Genomic DNA, 18,640 nt, shown 5'->3' on the forward strand with positions numbered 1-18,640 from the left:
AGAAATGCTCTAATGTGTGATACATTCATCAATTTCTCATATACTGTACATATATATATATATGTGTGTGTGTTCATTTTCAAACAAACAATCAATTTTAGAAAGAAAACAAAATAATTCATTTATATTACCGAAGATGCATAAATCATTCTTATTTACCATTCTAATTCTTCTCATCATTCCTGTCCTAGGTTAGTATTTTGATTTAACATTTAGTCATATTCATAAAATATTTATATATGTGGCATTTAAAACTTTCTAATTTTAGCATTTGTGTCGTAATTACTTTTCACTACTGAATTTATTATAATGAGTTTAGCTCTGTTACAAATATTCCATAATATACCTAGAAACTGATACCCAAAAAGAATTTTTGTGATACTTTCGCCTATTTTGTTGATTTTTTATTTATAAATATAGATGGTCATATATTAAGAAGAAGTATTGTGTTATAATCTGATTTGACCTATTTTTTACTATTATTCTTTTTTTTTTATTGTTTGTTCATCCTCAAAACAATTTCTTATTAAATCTCTTATCAATTTAACAAAAAAAAATAAATCTCTTATTCTTACTTTTAATCTGTTCAAAGTATCTATTTTTCCAAGACAAAAATAATTCTTTTTAAAAATTAAATAACTTATAATTCATGTTTTATGTACAACAATAATAGGATTGGTGGATGATATATCGCAAAAAAGAGAAAAAAACCTAACAAAATGGTTGTGTTTTGAGCCTTTACCTGACCAAAAACCCGGGCAATGTAACAATGACCGTTGTTTGGCCAGGTGCGGAGCGCATCCTAAGTTTAAGTTGAAAAGAGGGGAACAGTGGGTACTTGCACAAGTAATAATACTTGCACTTGCATTTATGGTTGTCCATAGTTTTAATGCATGTTACAAATAAAATCTAAATAAATGAGGTAAGTTTATTCTAATAAAAAAAGAAGATGTATTAAACGTTTAAATAAAAAATAAATGGCAGTGAGTGAAGTGACCTTAGAGCATCTCCAATGGTCCTCTATTTTTGCCTTTATAATAGAGAAACTCTATAATAGAGGTGAGTTTTACTCTAACACACCTCTATTCTCACTTTTATAATAGAGATTGCTATTTTTTCCTCTATTTATAGAGGGACTTTATTTTTTTTTATAAAGGTTCCTCTATAAAAATAGTAATCTCTATTTTAGAGGTGAGAATAGAGGTGGATTGAAGTAAAACTCACATTTATTATAGAGTTCTTCTATTATAGAGGAAAAATAGGGAAATCCATTGAAGATGGTCTTAGTGCAGTGGCAGGAGGTAAGTCCATTTGTAGAAGGCACCATCACACCAGAGATCGAGTTCTGCTTCCTACGAATGTAGACATTTGGCGAATGGGCCGGTCAGTTGTGGTCCAATGGTCAACAAAAAAAAATAAAAATAAATAAATGGCAGTGCTTCAGTTTATTCTCCGTTTTTGTAACGACTGTTGAGTCGAAAGGTTGAATCTATCAATAAATAAAAAGTTAAAAATATTTTTGACAACATTTCCAGTAAAAAAAAAAAGATACCTTATTGATTTAAATGAGGTAAATTAGATGACGTATTTCAGCTTTTGCCAAGGATACTTAAATTTAAATATTTTGATATTTATGTAATACTTTCTAAAATTATTAGTATTTTTAGCTATATATTTTTTGTATATATCTCTATCTAATTTTACATCACATATTCATCTTTTTATGAAATTAAACCATAATTTGGGAAAACAAAGATTCATATTAATTAGGATAACATAAGAATTAGTGAAATTACCATCTCTATTTTATTCATATGTAGTTCCGAGAAAAGAAAAATACTACTACTAAAAATAAAGGAGCTTTTAAGCGTATCTTTATAGCTGGTAACTGCTTCCAGTACCGTACGAATGTGGTGGTTTATTTGTTAGGCTGAACGGTAGTTTTCTAGTATATTTAAAATTAGAGGAACTACGACCAAGTAAGAACACCAATTTTTTTTCAGTTGGCCAACGAAATTACCTTATATGGTAAAAAGTAATAAAGTACTTACATTACATTGCTCAATATTATTTATTTAACAACTTGGGAGAAGAAGAAGTATACAAAGACAAGGAAGGAGAAAGCAAAGCAACTGTATCTCTTACCTACAAATAATATTCACATAATGAAAGAAAAAGAAAAAAAAGGCACATTGAAGATTTTATAAGCTAAAAAAACTAGCTCTTCTTGCACGAGATTGCTTTGCGAGCTGAAACAAAAGCAGCCAGCGAGTGCGGTTTCCGGTGTCCATCCAAGCAGATCGGAATCCGAAGCTTCCAAGAGACCAAGACCATATAGCATTGATGAATCTAGCATCATTAGTCACACTTAATACAAAACTGATCTTTATGCATTGTAGTTGTCTCTCTTTCAAAACCTGGCTAGCCCTTTGTGATTCATTCACCTATTAAACAAGGAAGAACCAAGAATTAGGTTGTGACAATGAAACTTATCATTTAAAACAGGCACATAAACCAATTCAGGACTAATACTACTACTAGGCCCTTGATCTCACAATTGATACATAAACAGAGCATTTCCATGCACAATTCATACCTCAGATCCGGCTTTGTGAAATCTCTCAGCTTTTAAAACGAATTCATCTCAAGACAATAAGTCCGTCTCTTAACAAGCATCTTAGCAGCAACCCCATAAGGCTCATCAAACGCAGAAGAAACCCAAGAAACATCACAGGCATCTTTCTTGGACTCACTGGGTCTAATCGCCACAAGGGTAGCTCCTTTCAACACCGACCCATCAGGCAATTCCAAAGTAGGAGCATACCAAAGTCTCATATTCAAAGCAGGTACGAGAGTCCTCTTAGAAGCCGAAGAAGCTGACAACGGTTTCACCCTCAACTCTTCCAACTGATCTCGATTCATACACAACACTCCTTGGCCATCAACATCCGTGAGCACCAAGCTATCAAGCGTCTTATGCTCTGTTATTATAGGCTGCAACAAGTAATGTCTCGCAGATGCAGCAATCAAAGAGCTTATAGTCCATACAACACGAAGCTTAAGCCCTCCGTTTGTATAAAACGATTCAGGTATACTTCCGTTATCTTCCACCACCACGGCGTTGTTGTTGTTGTTGTTGTTGTTGTTATTGTTGTTACTGGTACCAAGATCAACAGAGTTCGTCGCGGGGATGACAGAGGAAGCACCGAGGATCACACAATTCTCAAGCGTGGAACCAAACTCAGCTCTCCATTTCAACAGAACACCATCATCTATCCCTAATTCACCACTAGGAAGCTCGATTCGAAGGAAGCGAAGCTCATCGAAGTTTTTCAAAACCTGAGTTGGAGAATGATGCGTCACGCCTCCTTGTTCAATCTCACCATCATCTCCACCAATACCACCACTAATCAACAACGACGAAGCTGAAGAAGACGCTGAAGAAGGTGAAGAGGAAGAAGAACCTGAGCGTTTAAGGAACTGTCCCAAAGCTTGTAACGGCTTGATCACGAGACGAAAGATGGCGAAGAAAGGAGTAGCGGCGACGGAAGCAACGGATCGAGGCTTGTCAGAGACGAGAGATGAAGAGTCGTCGTCGGAGATAACGCAGTCGACGCGAACGACGACATTTTCGACTTGAGGGATCAGAGAATGGAATCTTTTGGAGACGACGCAGCAACGACCTAGGGATTTGACGTCGCCGATGTTGTTGAGGATGAGGAGGAGGATTGAGTCCGGGAGGTGATCGAAGTGGTCGATTTGTTGTTTTGGTTCGGGATGGATACGTGAAAGTGGATCTGATGAACGGAGAGTTATCGCCATTTCAGAGAGAGAGGGAGAGAAGAAGAGAATCAGATCTTTGTGGAGAAGAAGAAGATAAAAGAGCATTAGAGAGAGAGAGAGAGAGAGGTTTGTGGAAGGAATCTAGCTACAGAGGGAAAAAAAATGGGATGTAAAATGGGAAGGTGTAAAAATAGACAGAACCCACTTTGTGTTTTTTTTTGGTTTTGTCTGTAGTTTGAAGAAGGAAATATATGAATAAAATATATTAAGCGCGTGAGACGCGTGAAGAGATTTTGATTAGTTTAATCAGGAGAATTATTAAATGATTAGAAAGAATTCACAAGTGAATTTATTTAAAACAGTAAAATCCAAACACACGTTAACGATATCCACCACTCATTTCCAATAGCCAAAAATTTTTAAAAGCGAAATTACAACAACGACGATATTAGAATAGACCCTAGTAAGCTAGACGATCGTATTTTTTATATAACTGTGTAATTATTTATTCTGTACAGCAAATTATTGTAATTAAGGCTTCGTGGGTATTCAATAATCAAATATGGATTAGATGAGAAGATACAGTTATATAGTAATTTTATACGAAGATGATTCATTCGCATGATATGGAATATGGACTGTATTATTATAATATACGCTCACTCAATAACTGATTTTCGACTTAGCTGTACCACATGATATAAATCTGTATTAGGTCATTTGTTGAGAATGAATTGGATTTGCCTATAGTGGTCTAATCGTATGCAAGTTACTATTACATTACATGAGTTGGTAAAATACTTTTAGGATGATACAATATTACAATGTTCTCTGCACAGCTTGTTAAGTATTTTACTATAATCAACGTCAATGTGATTTAATAATATAACTTGAGATGATAATATTGCTGCCTATTGGGGAGAACAAGATATGAATGAAAGTGCATCGGACAAGTCATGTGTTAAATCAGAAATAGCACAGTACAGAGCATTGATTTAGATCTGAATCAAAATCAATCAATACGGGGGAAGGAAGAGACTTAGCAAGGAAGTAAAAAAATGCTAGCCGCAGATATTGGTTGGTCTCACATGCACGTCGTGTCATGTGTCTATTCTTAATTCGCACGCCCCGCCGGGTTCCACCTTTCATCTTCGTCGTAAAAACGCCGCATCATCCGTCCGTACAAGATCATCCATCGACTTTCACATTCTTTATCTTACATTGTACGTACTCACCTTTTTCTCATTTGGATTTTATTCTTCTTGACAAATTCAATCTACTGTAAATTTCTTAAAACGGGTATAAAAGAAGTAAAAATGAAAGTGATTGTCAAAAAAAAAAAAGAAGTAAAAATGAAAGCTCAAAGTCTTTTTTTTAAAAAAGAAGTAAAATTTTGGTGTGGGATAAAATTTATAGGTAGAAAAGTAAATGATAAAATATAGAAAATGATGCAACATAATGGAGTACAACAGAGAAACATGTGACTATTAAATGCAAAAACAGCAACATAACTCTTAAAAAATAGAGAAACAAAAAGATCATGAAACATCTAAGATTCTTCCGTCCTAATCCTAAATAACAACACTCTTGCATCATCATCATAATTCAAGAAAACTACATATTAATAAATCCAGCTAAATATATATTCGTTACACGATTTCCAGATCATCTAACTACTATTATTTCTCAGAATTATTAAGCTTTCTTGTTATGATCGTACATAATATTATAAATTGGGGAAGCCAACAAAAGAATCAATCATATATTATATACTATATATGTACATGTGCTCAACACAAACATATACATATTTGATTACGTTAATATATTGATAATTAAGCAAAAAGCAAAATATTTTCATCTCGGTCCAATGGTATATCCTAAAACTATATTTTTTTTTTCAAGTGGACATAATAAAAGCTTGGAACAAGTTCTCTGCACTATGCATCTGTTCAAGTGTACCGGATAGGAGAGCAATGTGATCACCATGTGAAGTTTTAGAATCAGAAATTTCTATCAACGCTCCTGATATCTGAAGGAGAGAGATATAGCGAGGTTTATTGCCAAATCAAAGAAGAAGAGAAAACCAAAATAATGATTATCAAAAAAGATTTCATAAACAGACCCTTCTTATGTTTTCCAAATTGCATCCTCCTTTGCCCATAACTTTACTCATTGCATTAGCCGGGATTAGAATCTCAAGAACAGAAGATGAAGATGGCAATCTATAAACAAAGAAAGATCATTTACAGAGAAAAAAGAGTCTAAAATGATAAAGAGAGAAGCCAACTTCTTAGTTTTTAGTTTGCTAACTTACCGTCCAAATGAGTATGACTATGGACCAAGTGATATCCAAAATCGTTATCTTATGCCTGTTTATTAAAATCTAAGTCACGAGTATGGAATTGATCACAAGAGATTCAGCAGAAAGTGACTTTACCGGTAAGCTTCCATAACCATGACAATGGAATCCACTTGTAGAAGCCTCAGACATGAACGACGGAAGTGTATAACCCGCACTACTACTACTACCCGAGAAGAAACTATAATTATCAGACCTTGCAGGAAGTTTCCTAGCAGAAACACAGTCATCTCTAACTCTCTATCTCCTAAAACATCTTCTCGAAGTCTTAGAACAATCTGAATGAGAGCATCTCTCACACTGCTGACTTCACCCAATACCTAATGGATATAATAAACAACTTGAATACAAAGCAACAGAAGAAAACAAGATTTTAGAAATTTTATTAAGGATTTTATAACCTCAACGCGGTCATCTCTATTCCCTTTCGAGATATGGATATTGGCATTGGTCCTTTTCCTTATTTCGTTTATGACCGAGCCACTTTTTCCTATAACGCATCCAATAACCTGATAAAGAAGAAACTCCGATACTTTATTGATAACGAAAGAGGAATACAAGAGAGGAACGAACACTAGCACAGCACTAGCTCAATTCCACAATCTCACATACGAGACTTTCACAAACATTCAACATACCTCTCTAAACAATGAGAGTCCCTTATTTATACTATTGCAGAGTTTGTTACAAATATTTATAAAAGCTAAAATATCTTTCTTCTTTCTTCAATTTAAATTTTGAATCTCTTCATGCGTGTGGTCCCCAACACGTGTCCTCGCACGCCTCACATACACCCTTCTAAGCTTATCATAACCTTAGAAGGAACAAGTAGTTGCATCTTAACTTTTTCTGCATCATCATCATTGATACTCCCTTGCAGAAGAAGAACAGCTTCAACAGCCATAGACTTCGTATCATCATGAGACTGAAGAAAAAACACACAAAAAGGCAAAGTACTCAAACAACAAAACAATACCTCCATGACTTCTAAAAATAAAGATAAAAAAGCAGAACCAAACCTCAGTAGCAGTGACAATGATAACACACTCATCATCACCACACTTTGTTATTCAGTCATTAACCTCAAATTACGAGAACCGCTTGCTTCTCTTATTCTTTCGATGGTTGATCCTCCTTTCCCGATTACACGAGTAACATTGGACAAAGGACACAACACTTTTAAAACCAGCTCTTCTGTTCTGGAAGACCCGCCAAAACCATGAGTCACAACAGGGAGAGATGTAGCGGTCACTGCATAACCTTGAAAGTCAGATACATGTAGTGCACTGAAATATGACGGAACGTAACACCCGCCTTGTGCTGAAGAATATGATTCTGATTTGAGTAAACAGAATGAAAAAGATCTGATGAAACTAAACTACTAGCTGTAACAACATCTTGGCTGGTTGAATCTAGAGGAATCTGTTCACGAGCACTGATATTGTACATGATTGCAGAAACAGCGATAGACTCACCAGATATCTAAATGATAGAGAAAAGACTGAAAACATCAATAAAAAATAGCTACAAACAGGTAAAAAATTGAGATACTAACCACAACAATATTGTCATATTCCATAGCACAAGCATGTGAAGGATCCGAAACATCTTTCGAGACAACCTTAACACTAGCTTGAGTTCTACTTCTAATCCTCTTAATGTTCGAACTAGCCTTACCAATCACACACACTAGAACATTGACTAGAGGGTACTAAAATACGGCATTCCATCTTATCATCTCTATCCATCTTATTATTCTTAGTGTTCTCCCCAGCACTAGCTACAATTGCATCATGGACTCTAATAAGAGCATCTTGTGCACTACAAAGAGGCTCGGTTATAATGTCGATTTCTTCATCTTTTCTCAATAGATTGTGATTACTCTTTCGTTGCAACCAGGTAACTGATCAAAAACTTTGATCTTGGCTTTCGTCTCATGCCTAATACCATTTATGACTTTACCACTCTTACCTATAACACCTCCAACGACATCAATATGACATGAGATTCTGTCAATCACAAGCTCATCTCTATTGATATTTTCATTATTATTATTATTATGTGAAACTCGTCTCTTTTGATTCCTCTTGCCCTCATTGTTGTTTCTTTGATTTTGTTTCCGTTTCTTGCGCTCAACCATTGTTAGTGTCAAAAGATTTAGAACCTGGAAACAGATTAAGATCAAATGCTGATTGAAAAGCACGCAAAGGAACAAACTTTTTCTAAGAACAATTGAGATTTAAGACTAATTCAAGTCCGAGAATTGTTGAAATCGGGTGAAACTAGACGAAATCAAAGTGGCAAAAGTGTTCAACTTTGAAGGTCACAAGACATTCGAAAGTATCTAAAAAAAGGGTTAGTAAAGGCAATGGGAGAGATTTTCATACAGAGATTCTTCGAGGTGAACAGAAACAACTTTTGAGATCGGTCGGAGAAAGCCCTTCGGAAGATGATAACGGAAGAATAATAAGATATCTTCGGTTAAGACCAAACCTGTGTTTTTATTTATTTTCGAATTGGTCACGTTATCTTTTAATTGACTAATAAGAACCCAATTTCGTGCAAAAGATTGAGTTGTTTTCGATTATTGACCACAGGGCGTAAATTGACATAAAAAGTTAAAAATTATAAAACAAAATATTTTAAAAGTACAATGACCAAACTGTAATTTTGTAGACAAAGCCTTTTTTTTGTTTTTGAGCTTTCTTCTCCTCTCTCTCGGTCTTTAACTTAACAATAAGAAAAAACTCTGTAATCAAGAACCAAAGTAAGAAAGCCCTAAAGGTTTGATCTTTATCCCCAATTCCCTCTTATTATTCGTGTGTAAGGGCATTGAGGATTTTTCGGTACCCTCAGTTTTGAATTTACTTCATCAATGTGAAACTCTTATTATTATTATTTTTTTTTTTCCGCACTTCTGCTTGCATCGCTAGACTCGAAAGTTGTGAAATTAGGATTTCTCCTGGGAAAATTGATTGGCTTTTGGTTCATATGTGTTATCTATATAGACTTTTGAGATTCTGAAGTAGCCTTGTTTGAATGATTGAGCCAACAGCCAAGAACCAGATAAATCTAAGAGTTTCAAACAATGGGTGTTAAAAAGTTTAGAACTTTGGTTAACTACATCTATAAGATTCTAATGTTACTCTGTTTCTTCATAAAGTTGATTGTTCCCATTTTGTGTTATTGATGTTTAAGCTTGTTTTTGGTTTATTAAGCATATAACAAGAGTAAGAAGCCAGTTGTTGGGAATGGAACAAGAAGCAGAGAGAAGCACCAACGTTGTTGCGTCGACCTCTGAAGGGTCGGATCTATCTCCGATTGCACGAGTGAAGAAGCTCTTGTTCCGTCAGATGCTAGTAGGAACCAAAGACGGGAGATTCTTCCTTGGCAATTTCCATTGTATTGACAAGCAAGGAAACATTATTCTCCAAGACACTGTTGAGTACCGAAGCATAAGAAGATCGTCTCCTTCACCTACTGAACAGCGTTGTCTCGGTATGATCTTAATCCCTTCCTCTTGCAGGACGTCTTGCCATGTCGATTGTTCTATCGAGGAACAGCTTTCATTGATTCAGCTGAAATAGTAGAGCTTCTGTTGAGACTTTATGAGAGAATCTTTCCAAATTTCTCATCAATGTTGTAACCAATAATAGTCTTCTTCTCATCTTGGATGTAGTCTCTTCATTATGCCCAAAGTCAAAAACTATATTCCATGTCCGTGTATGATCAATGATTCACATGTTATTGTGAAGTTATATGTATACATACATGCATTGGAAACTCTTTTGGAAATTTTTTGTATTTACATTTAGAAGACAGAAAGTCTGAAACTTCTTATATTGTATTATCAACAACAAGAAGATGTTTTGTTATTCTTCAGAATCTGTCTCTGTAAGCTGTTCCATACACAATGAGGTAGGGTACTGTTCGGACAACTGTGTCAATGGGAATAGCAAAGTTCACACCGGAAGACATACCACTTCCTGCAACAAAAAAAATTAATCACTTCTATGTTATGCATGTCGACAAAAGCATCGAATCAAAGAACAGAGTTATGGTTATGTTCTTAGATTTGGTAAAAGATCATATTTCACCTTTTCGGGTGAACGTTGCAGTGTTCACGCCTATAGTATGGCCATAAGAATCAAGCAATGGCCCTCCAGAATTACCTATATAACCAAAATCTGTGAGTTTCAAATAACTAAAATGGGATGAGAAAATTGATAGACATGTTTGTGAATTACCTGAGTTAATATCAGCATCTGTTTGGATAGCTTCTCGAATACTCTTCCCATTAGGTGAAGGTATCTCTCTTCCCAACCCACTCACTACCTACAAAGAGCCCCATGATAACAAATCCACTTTCATGTGAAATCTTTAGACTTCAGAGTGTCTATATGAATACAAACTCAGGATCTTTCTTATTACTCTTACCCCTATTGTCAAGGTGTTTTCATATCCATATGGGTTCCCAATCGCGTAGCAACTTTGACCTACGCGTAGGTCATTCGAGGTACCAAGAACAACTGGATTTAGTTCGCGACCCTCGGTTTCAATCTGGATATATATAGAACAATAGTTTAAAAAAAAAGGACTATACAAGTATGACTCAAATGGTCTGAATATATGTTCCACATCATTGGCTTAGAATATACCTTCAACACAGCTAGATCATTATCTGGATCAAGACCCACAATTTTCCCGTCCTTGGTGAATCTTGTTCCTGTAGCCTCAACTAGAGACACCTACACAAACAACCAAACTGTGATTGCTTCGTAACTTACTTGACATGGCTTTGTGATTTTTAAGCTACTATTGAAATAAAGAAGATGGAGACCTTACAACGTTGTAAACCAATCTGATCTGTAGCTAACTTGGCAATGACATGATAGTTTGTTACCTACATTGTACAAGAAACAAGCTTTTAGTTCTTCAAGGATTTCAGAACACAGAAACATAACAGATGGAGGTAGTTTTTCCTACAATGTGACCAAGCTTATCCCAAACGAAGCCTGAACCTGTGCCTTCAATCTTTGCATTTTCCTCATCATTAGTAAAATCACCAGAAGACGTTTTGGGCAGCTCAATGTCTTCTATGTAAACAACAGACGACGAAGTTTTCTGCAAAAAAAAAGAAAGCAAAATTGTGAATCTTTTCAAACCAGAGTGACAAAAAAAAAAAACAAAGCTTTTGAAGGAACAATTAAGGCAAAACCTGGAAGAGATTGACATTTCTATCTTCTTCTTCCTCAAGCTCATCTTCTTTCTCCTTCAATTTCTCCATTGCGATCGCAGATTCCACCGGTAGTATCTGTAAATTGGAACCAAGCAGAGTCGACGCGAGAGCCAAACTCGAACCGAAGATGACGATTCTTCTTCTTCTCCGATCAACGACGTCTATATGATTCGAACCGGAGCAAGCTAACACAAAATTCGACCGGTTAATTGGAGCTACAGTATAGAAGATTGACGAAAAAGCTTTGGAAGAAGCAAGAGCAATAGACATGGCTTCTTCTTCCTTTTCTCGGAGCGCTCCTACAATGGCTCTCTCACTCAAGCTTCCACTCAGAGATGATGATAAGGCAGAGACAGAGAGAGTAAATTTCGGTTTGGTTCTAGTTGAACAATTTGTTAACCGGATTCATTTGAGGATGTATTAACCATCGTCACGTGACAAGCACACACATACATATGTTTACACACAGTGACTTAAAATACTTAGATAGATTGGTTCATGATTGATTACTACTAGCTATATGCATGCATCTTGTGCAGAGACTCTTGTTGCTCTGTGACTCCGTGTGACGATTGACTCACAGAGGATGATTCATTAATTTAACTTAACCATCTCATATGTTTTCTTTTGGTCAGAAAAGGTGGGTCGTGGGAGTGAGCTTTGAAGAAAGCTACATGAATGAATCCATAGAGATGTTCTTTGTTTAATACTTGTACATAACATTTAGAGATCAACATTGCTTCAACAACACTCAATTCACAAAACTGGGGCCAAAAACACAAATGAGTAATTTGGTTATAGATGTTATTGAATATTGATAATGGGTCTTATTAACTAATGTTGGTAAAATTATAAAAAAGCCTAGTGTGTTTCTTGGAAACGCGGACCCATCACAACTGACAAATACACACAGAGACGTATGTCTCTTTGTGACTTAAGAGTGTATCCATATTAGGAATATTCAATTAACAAAAACATTTTTTTCTTCGCCACCTTCACGAGAAGACCAAAGTCGCTCTCTAGACCTCTAAGGTACGCTCTCTGTTACTTTTTCTCGTTCATGATCGTTCATTTGATTGTTGGATTTTAATCGATAATCCAACGAGTCAAGATCCTGTGAATTTTAGAATCTGGGTTAGATTTTTATTATTCGTTGATTACTATTGAAGTGTTGATTGATCTTTTTTAGTGTCAGTCTCATCTTTTGGTTTCTGATTCTTGAATTCTGGAATTTTTTAGAAGTTGATTTTGATAATCATATAACTTCTCGTGACAGGAAACAAAAAAAAATAATGGAGATAACAAACGTGATGGAATATGAGAAGATAGCAAAGGAGAAATTACCAAAGATGGTTTATGATTACTATGCATCAGGTGCTGAGGATCAATGGACGCTTCAGGAGAACCGAAACGCTTTCTCTAGGATCTTGTAAGACAAACAACAATTCAACACAACAAAAAAATATATCTCTTTTTAGTTTATTTTGGGGGAATTCAATCGTTTGTGTTTGTTTTATGAGTTGGAAAACAGATTTAGGCCACGGATTCTTATCGATGTTAGCAAGATTGACGTGAGCACTACGGTTTTAGGGTTTAACATTTCTATGCCGATCATGATTGCTCCTACTGCTATGCAGAAAATGGCCCATCCTGATGGTAAGTAATAGCAAGTTTTTCTTTCCAGAGTTGTGTAAATGTGTGTAACCAAAAGACAATCTTGAGGTCTCTTCTCTTGTCAAGAACAAGACTTTGGTTTAGAGTAACTTTATCTGATGTTCGTAGCTTAGATTGTTAAAGATCTTGGGCTCACTATGGGAAGTGGTTTTATTATCGTTGTAGGTGAGCTTGCAACCGCGAGAGCTACTTCTGCTGCTGGAACAATTATGGTTTTGATTCTTTGTCTCTGTCCCTTTCACTTGTTTGGATATCTACTTTATGTCATGTTCTGTATTCTTTGATGTTTTCAGACATTATCGTCATGGGCTACTTGTAGTGTTGAGGAAGTTGCTTCCACAGGACCCGGGATTCGTTTTTTCCAACTTTATGTAAGTTTCCAGATAGTTCTAGTTGTTCTTTTGAATATTTGGCTTTGAATGGACTGTTTGTTCTCTTGATTCAGGTGTATAAGGATAGAAATGTGGTAAGACAGCTTGTAAAAAGAGCTGAAGAAGCTGGATTTAAAGCGATCGCTCTTACCGTTGATACTCCAAGGCTTGGAAGAAGAGAATCCGACATCAAAAACAGGTGAATGAAACTTCACACCATCACATCAAACCAATTTGGTTTGTTCGATCTTTTGGTGTTCTTGATGGATATTATCTTGCAGATTTGCGCTTCCTCGAGGTCTTACGTTGAAGAACTTCGAAGGGTTGGATCTTGGGAAAATAGTCAAGGTTATAAGATAAGACATATAACAAACTTGAATTCGATCTAATAGCTCAATACTAATACTTGTTTTTTGCTCTGTTGAAAATTGCAGACTGATGACTCAGGGCTAGCTTCATATGTTGCTGGTCAAGTTGATCAGTCACTAAGTTGGAAGGTCAGAATATGGAACAAGATCAACTCTTTCTTTATTGCCCACCAAGATTCATGTACATAATAATCTCGCTGTCTGTTCTTTTCTTACAGGATATAAAGTGGCTACAATCTATCACAAGCTTGCCAATTCTTGTCAAGGGTGTTATTACAGCTGAGGATGGTAAGAAAACAGTACTAAGAATGATAAAAATATGCATTAAACGTTTACTTATAAGTTTCATAATGATTAGAAAACTAACTCTGATCATTTGAAATTTTGGCAGCAAGAGTTGCTGTTGAATATGGAGCTGCAGGGATAATAGTCTCTAATCACGGAGCTCGTCAGCTCGATTATGTCCCTGCAACTATCATGGCCCTGGAAGAGGTTGTCCTTCTAACTTTTAAGTGGATTTATAGTATAAACTGTTTTCAAATAAAGGTTTCAGCTTTCTTTGTTGATCAATCGAGCAAAAATCGCAGGTAGTGAAAGCCGTGGAGGGTCGGATACCAGTTTTTCTTGACGGTGGGGTTCGCCGTGGAACCGATGTCTTTAAGGCCTTGGCTCTTGGCGCTTCAGGTGTCTTTGTAAGTTCATTCTTCATCACATACTCTTACTTAGCTCTTGTAGTATCCCCTGTTTTGCTCTTATCCTTTTCAACTTGATCCCTTCATTATTAATTTTTATTGGAGTAACCCTTTTTTACCTCTTTTTCACATTGTGCCTCAAAATTATAAAATATTCAAAACAAACCCAAACATAACCGCTGTTTTTGTATTGTACTTTTGTTCGATTAGGTTGGGAGGCCGAGCTTGTTCTCGCTTGCAGCGGATGGAGAAGCGGGAGTGAGAAAGATGCTGCAAATGCTAAGAGACGAGTTTGAGCTGACAATGGCACTTAGTGGCTGCTGTTCTCTGAGAGAGATCAGTCGAAACCACATCAAGACTGATTGGGACACTCCTCATTACCTCCCGGCCAAGCTGTAGGGATCATCTTATTCACTTCTTTTAAAGGTCATCAGAGAAATGAAAAGAGAGATGGATGTTTGAATTTGTGATCCAATAATGTATTCCCATCCAACTTTATAATTGAATATTTTCATTAAGTAAAATAATTGGATATGAGATTTGTAGCTTAAGTTCAATAAATAAATTCATGATGGTAAAAGTACTATGTAAGTTGAGGGACTAGCACTAGTGCTTCATAATTGAGTACTCGGATTTGAACTTAAGAGTTAAGATTGTGATTTTCTTGTAAAATATAAGTTTAGTTACTTTTATTTGTGTAGAAAAATATATTAGCAACAAATAGCTCCATTACTACATATATATATATATATATATATATATATATTATAGTAACAATAAATAGCTTCCTTCAACCTCAATATGTTGATTTACTATACAATATTTTACAACCTCAATATTTTATAAGGCATCAGAATTCAAATCTTTTTTATTCCTCCAAATACAACTTTGACTTTTTGCATGATTTATAATTGTTATTATTATTTTTTTTAATAAACGTAGTTTCGAGACGTTTCTGATATGGAACTACATATATGGAACATAACAGAACTGATGAAATATATGGGTGTGTACCTTCACTGTATAAACTATTTGTTTTACGTGACGACCATCAACAGATAACAACAATTTTGGACCAAATAATTCGGATAAAACGAAATGGTTACAACGTACGTGTAACATTAACCATGCAACGTTTGTAAATACCATGAGGTCCATGACATCATCGTCATACATTCATCTGACAATCCCACCGATTGTGTCCATTAATATAGACATATATACGTACATATCGACTCTATGGCCACCATATACGCTTTGCAATATAGTATCTATATAGTATTAACTAGTTTATACAGACGTGGATTCACTTAATACCACAAACACGTTGCCCATCATTTGTAAATTGCTCGAAAACTTCGGAATCTATGGGAATATTCAACAGGCTTTTGCTGGTTTCGGGTGTTTTCAGTATATATACGTACGTACGAGAAAATCTGCGTCTGATTTTCTCATCGTCATTTCTTCAGTTTCGTCATTGCATTAGTCATCTTCGATAGTACTACAGCTAAGTTTCTATAATGCTATACAGAGTCAATGCATGAACCGGTGAACGCAAATGATCCTAATCAGAACCCATGCACATATATATATATATAAAGCCATTTACGGAACAACTGTTTATGAGATGACAATGAATGGCAATTGTTCTATAGAAATGGCTCACTAAAATATCATAATAACCAAGTGTTACGCAATTACGTGAACTGAAGTATAAAAAATAACAAGATCGCATGATAATCAAGTCATATTGCATAGTCAATTTCTTTGTAACATATTTTAATTCTGAGTTTTTAATTTTTAATTACGTATTATGTTAATTCTGACTTCTGAGGGAGTTTAGGACGGGAACTGGTTCAAGTCTTCGAGAACAAAATGTTGTATTTCTTTATGTTTTAAAATATGTCTCTGTCTCTACGATGCATGTCCGAAGAAAGCCAAATCATATAATCTAACCATTCGTTACTAACTTATATAAATCGTTAGAACAATCGATCGATCAAACTATATCAAACCTATCTATTTTTTATAATTTATAACATCATCAAACGTTATAATAATTATTATAATTGATCCACGAGTTCACTCGAATCCACAAATGTGCCATGGAACCCATACGGTACTCTAGACGGTAGCTTAATCGTAGCTTCAAGCTCTAAACTACCGGCATTAATAATCTGAAGCTCCGACGTCTCTTTTTCTTCGTCATGAACGTGACAAAATATATAACCGTCATCTTCATTTTCTCCGCCGTCACCACCGGGCAAGAAAAACGGTTCACCGCCGTATTTCTCCCCGCCGTAAATGTACTTTTTCATCTCTCCGGTGGAAAGATCGACCTTAGCGAAACCGGAAACTTTCGGCCAAGGATCAGCGATAGCCAAAAACGCGAACCGGGTTTTTCTACCTAACCGGTTCCGGTTAACCATACCGATCTCTAAATTCACATCCTCGTTATTAACCAACAAAGCCCGGCGCGTGGCTTCACGCGTCCTGAGGTTTATCCTGATCTCTGACAAGACGCTTCTCAAGCTCTCGTCTCTCTCGTTAAAGATCGAATCCGCCGGCGTCATACACGACCCGATCACCACGATCTCCTCCGTCTCCGGTGATTCCCACGCGTTCCAGAGATGGAAACAGAACGTCTCCGGCGAATTCACCCATATGATCTCAGAAGCCTCCGTCGCGTCTTTGTGCATTATCCCCAACCGCGAAACCTTTTCTCCGTCGAAAACCACCGGAGATTTACCGGAAATCATCTCGCCGAGCTTAAACACGACTTGCTGGTCTGGAATCACCACGTAATTCTCCGTAATTGCGAAATCGTGGATCATCGTCGGGGTTTCGAGCGGGATCTCCAATTCCGGCGATTTAACGCCGTCCGGCGAGAATCTGAAGTATTTCAGGTAAGGCTTCTTGACGACGTCGTAGCTTAACGAGTGAAGCTCCTTCGTAACCGGGTCGAGTTTCGGGTGGGCGATCATTGCGGAATTTAACTGACCGTCGAAGTCGTAACGTCCAACGGTTTGGAGATCGCCGGTTTGAGTTATTTTTAATTGGTAAGGTAAATCGTCTTCTGACATAGCTAAAAGCCGGTTATTGAAGTAAACCAAACCGGCGTTTGCTACTCCGACGCCGTTTTGGTTGTTGATGAGACCGCAAAGCCCACGCGCATAAAACAGCATCAAACGTGCGACTCCCGAGTGGCCGTGAAGCTCGCCGATTGCTTTCGGGAACACCGGTCGACCCAATCGTTTTTCCTGAACCAATCTCTCGGTTTTAGTAAACCGGCACGCGTAGCTAGCTGAACCGTTAGTTATTTTAACGGCGTGAACCATACCGTCTCCGTCGAATAAATGGTGCCCGGCTATAGGCTCGAACATCGGATTTGCGCCGTTACGGACATAAGCTCCGTCAATGCAGTCAGGGATTGTTCCTTCAACGGTGAGGTTTCGCCGGACGGGGGATTCAGGTACCGGAGAATAGTTTCCGGCGATTTGAACACGTGGATCGGCGGTTTTGGGAAGAGGAGTATCTTGCTCACGTGAGATCAAAACGCGCTCAGCGGCGTCGATGGCGATGGCCGCCGCTTTTTGGAAAATGTTAAGCCGGAGAGGATTATGCTGAGGCGGAGTCGCGGTGGTTCGAGGTGTAAATAACTGGCGTTTTTGGGTTAAGTCCGTAACGTCGATCTGCACCGTGCATTTAATAACAACATTCGGCTTTCTTTTAATGGGCCGAAAGCCCAAATCAGTTTGGGTTTGAGGCCATGTTTTAGCAGCACCACTCATCGGCATTGTAAGAAGAGAGACCATGATGGCTTTTGTTTGTTTTGATAGTAGTTATTGAAAGGTTTCAGACACTCTCACTGATTGTTTCTTTTTTGTTCGGGTCCGAAGGGTGAGAGTAGAGAGAAGAGAGAGAGGAAATTTCGATGAGAAGAAAAAAAGAAGAAGGAGAAATCTTATATAGAGTTGGGTAAGAAAGAGAGAAAGAGAGAAAGAGAGAAATAGAGGAGAGTAATGAGTAAATGACTAATGACATAAGCATGCCGCATGCGGCAACAAAATAATAAAATGAAAACATTTGAAGTCGTACAGAGTAATGTATTACTAATACTTTGTGGTTTTTTTTTTTTTACTTCTCTGTGT

General features: G+C 36.7%; 5 protein-coding genes and 1 pseudogene across 6 annotated transcripts; 2 read left to right on the forward strand and 4 right to left on the reverse strand.

The window, feature by feature from the left end:
* Positions 2,030–3,995, reverse strand: LOC104723228 (F-box protein At4g18380-like). The gene is made up of 2 exons (XM_010441561.2): positions 2,597–3,995; positions 2,030–2,444 (listed from the first exon to the last, which is right to left on the reverse strand). The coding sequence occupies exon 1, from the start codon at positions 3,886–3,888 to the stop codon at positions 2,629–2,631; it is 1,260 nt and encodes a 419-aa protein (XP_010439863.1). The 5' UTR covers positions 3,889–3,995; the 3' UTR covers positions 2,030–2,444; positions 2,597–2,628.
* Positions 5,933–8,639, reverse strand: LOC104723229 (annotated as a pseudogene).
* On the forward strand, positions 8,836–9,981 carry LOC104723230. The gene is made up of 2 exons (XM_010441562.2): positions 8,836–8,929; positions 9,364–9,981. Exon 2 carries the CDS (start codon positions 9,397–9,399, stop codon positions 9,730–9,732), a length of 336 nt encoding a protein of 111 aa, XP_010439864.1. The 5' UTR covers positions 8,836–8,929; positions 9,364–9,396; the 3' UTR covers positions 9,733–9,981.
* LOC104723231 (protease Do-like 5, chloroplastic) lies at positions 9,872–11,750 on the reverse strand. The gene is made up of 8 exons (XM_010441563.2): positions 11,364–11,750; positions 11,132–11,269; positions 10,986–11,048; positions 10,804–10,893; positions 10,583–10,705; positions 10,393–10,480; positions 10,243–10,317; positions 9,872–10,131 (listed from the first exon to the last, which is right to left on the reverse strand). Exons 1-8 carry the CDS (start codon positions 11,652–11,654, stop codon positions 10,025–10,027), a joined length of 975 nt encoding a protein of 324 aa, XP_010439865.1. The 5' UTR covers positions 11,655–11,750; the 3' UTR covers positions 9,872–10,024.
* On the forward strand, positions 12,321–15,072 carry LOC104723232 (peroxisomal (S)-2-hydroxy-acid oxidase GLO5). 2 transcript variants are annotated; one of them, XM_010441564.2, is made up of 12 exons: positions 12,321–12,416; positions 12,661–12,813; positions 12,916–13,040; positions 13,224–13,270; positions 13,352–13,429; positions 13,504–13,628; positions 13,711–13,777; positions 13,864–13,926; positions 14,016–14,085; positions 14,189–14,289; positions 14,385–14,489; positions 14,700–15,072. In XM_010441564.2, the coding sequence occupies exons 2-12, from the start codon at positions 12,677–12,679 to the stop codon at positions 14,886–14,888; spliced, it is 1,107 nt and encodes a 368-aa protein (XP_010439866.1). In that variant the 5' UTR covers positions 12,321–12,416; positions 12,661–12,676; the 3' UTR covers positions 14,889–15,072. The 2 variants fall into 2 exon arrangements, with proteins under 2 accessions (XP_010439866.1, XP_010439867.1); XM_010441565.2 differs by lacking the exon at positions 12,321–12,416 and adding an exon at positions 12,445–12,518.
* LOC104723233 (9-cis-epoxycarotenoid dioxygenase NCED2, chloroplastic-like) lies at positions 16,437–18,408 on the reverse strand. Its single transcript, XM_010441566.2, has one exon. The coding sequence runs from the start codon at positions 18,302–18,304 to the stop codon at positions 16,553–16,555; it is 1,752 nt and encodes a 583-aa protein (XP_010439868.1). The 5' UTR covers positions 18,305–18,408; the 3' UTR covers positions 16,437–16,552.

This window comes from Camelina sativa, chromosome 11 (genome assembly GCF_000633955.1).
Source record: "Camelina sativa cultivar DH55 chromosome 11, Cs, whole genome shotgun sequence".
Lineage (NCBI taxonomy): Eukaryota > Viridiplantae > Streptophyta > Magnoliopsida > Brassicales > Brassicaceae > Camelina > Camelina sativa.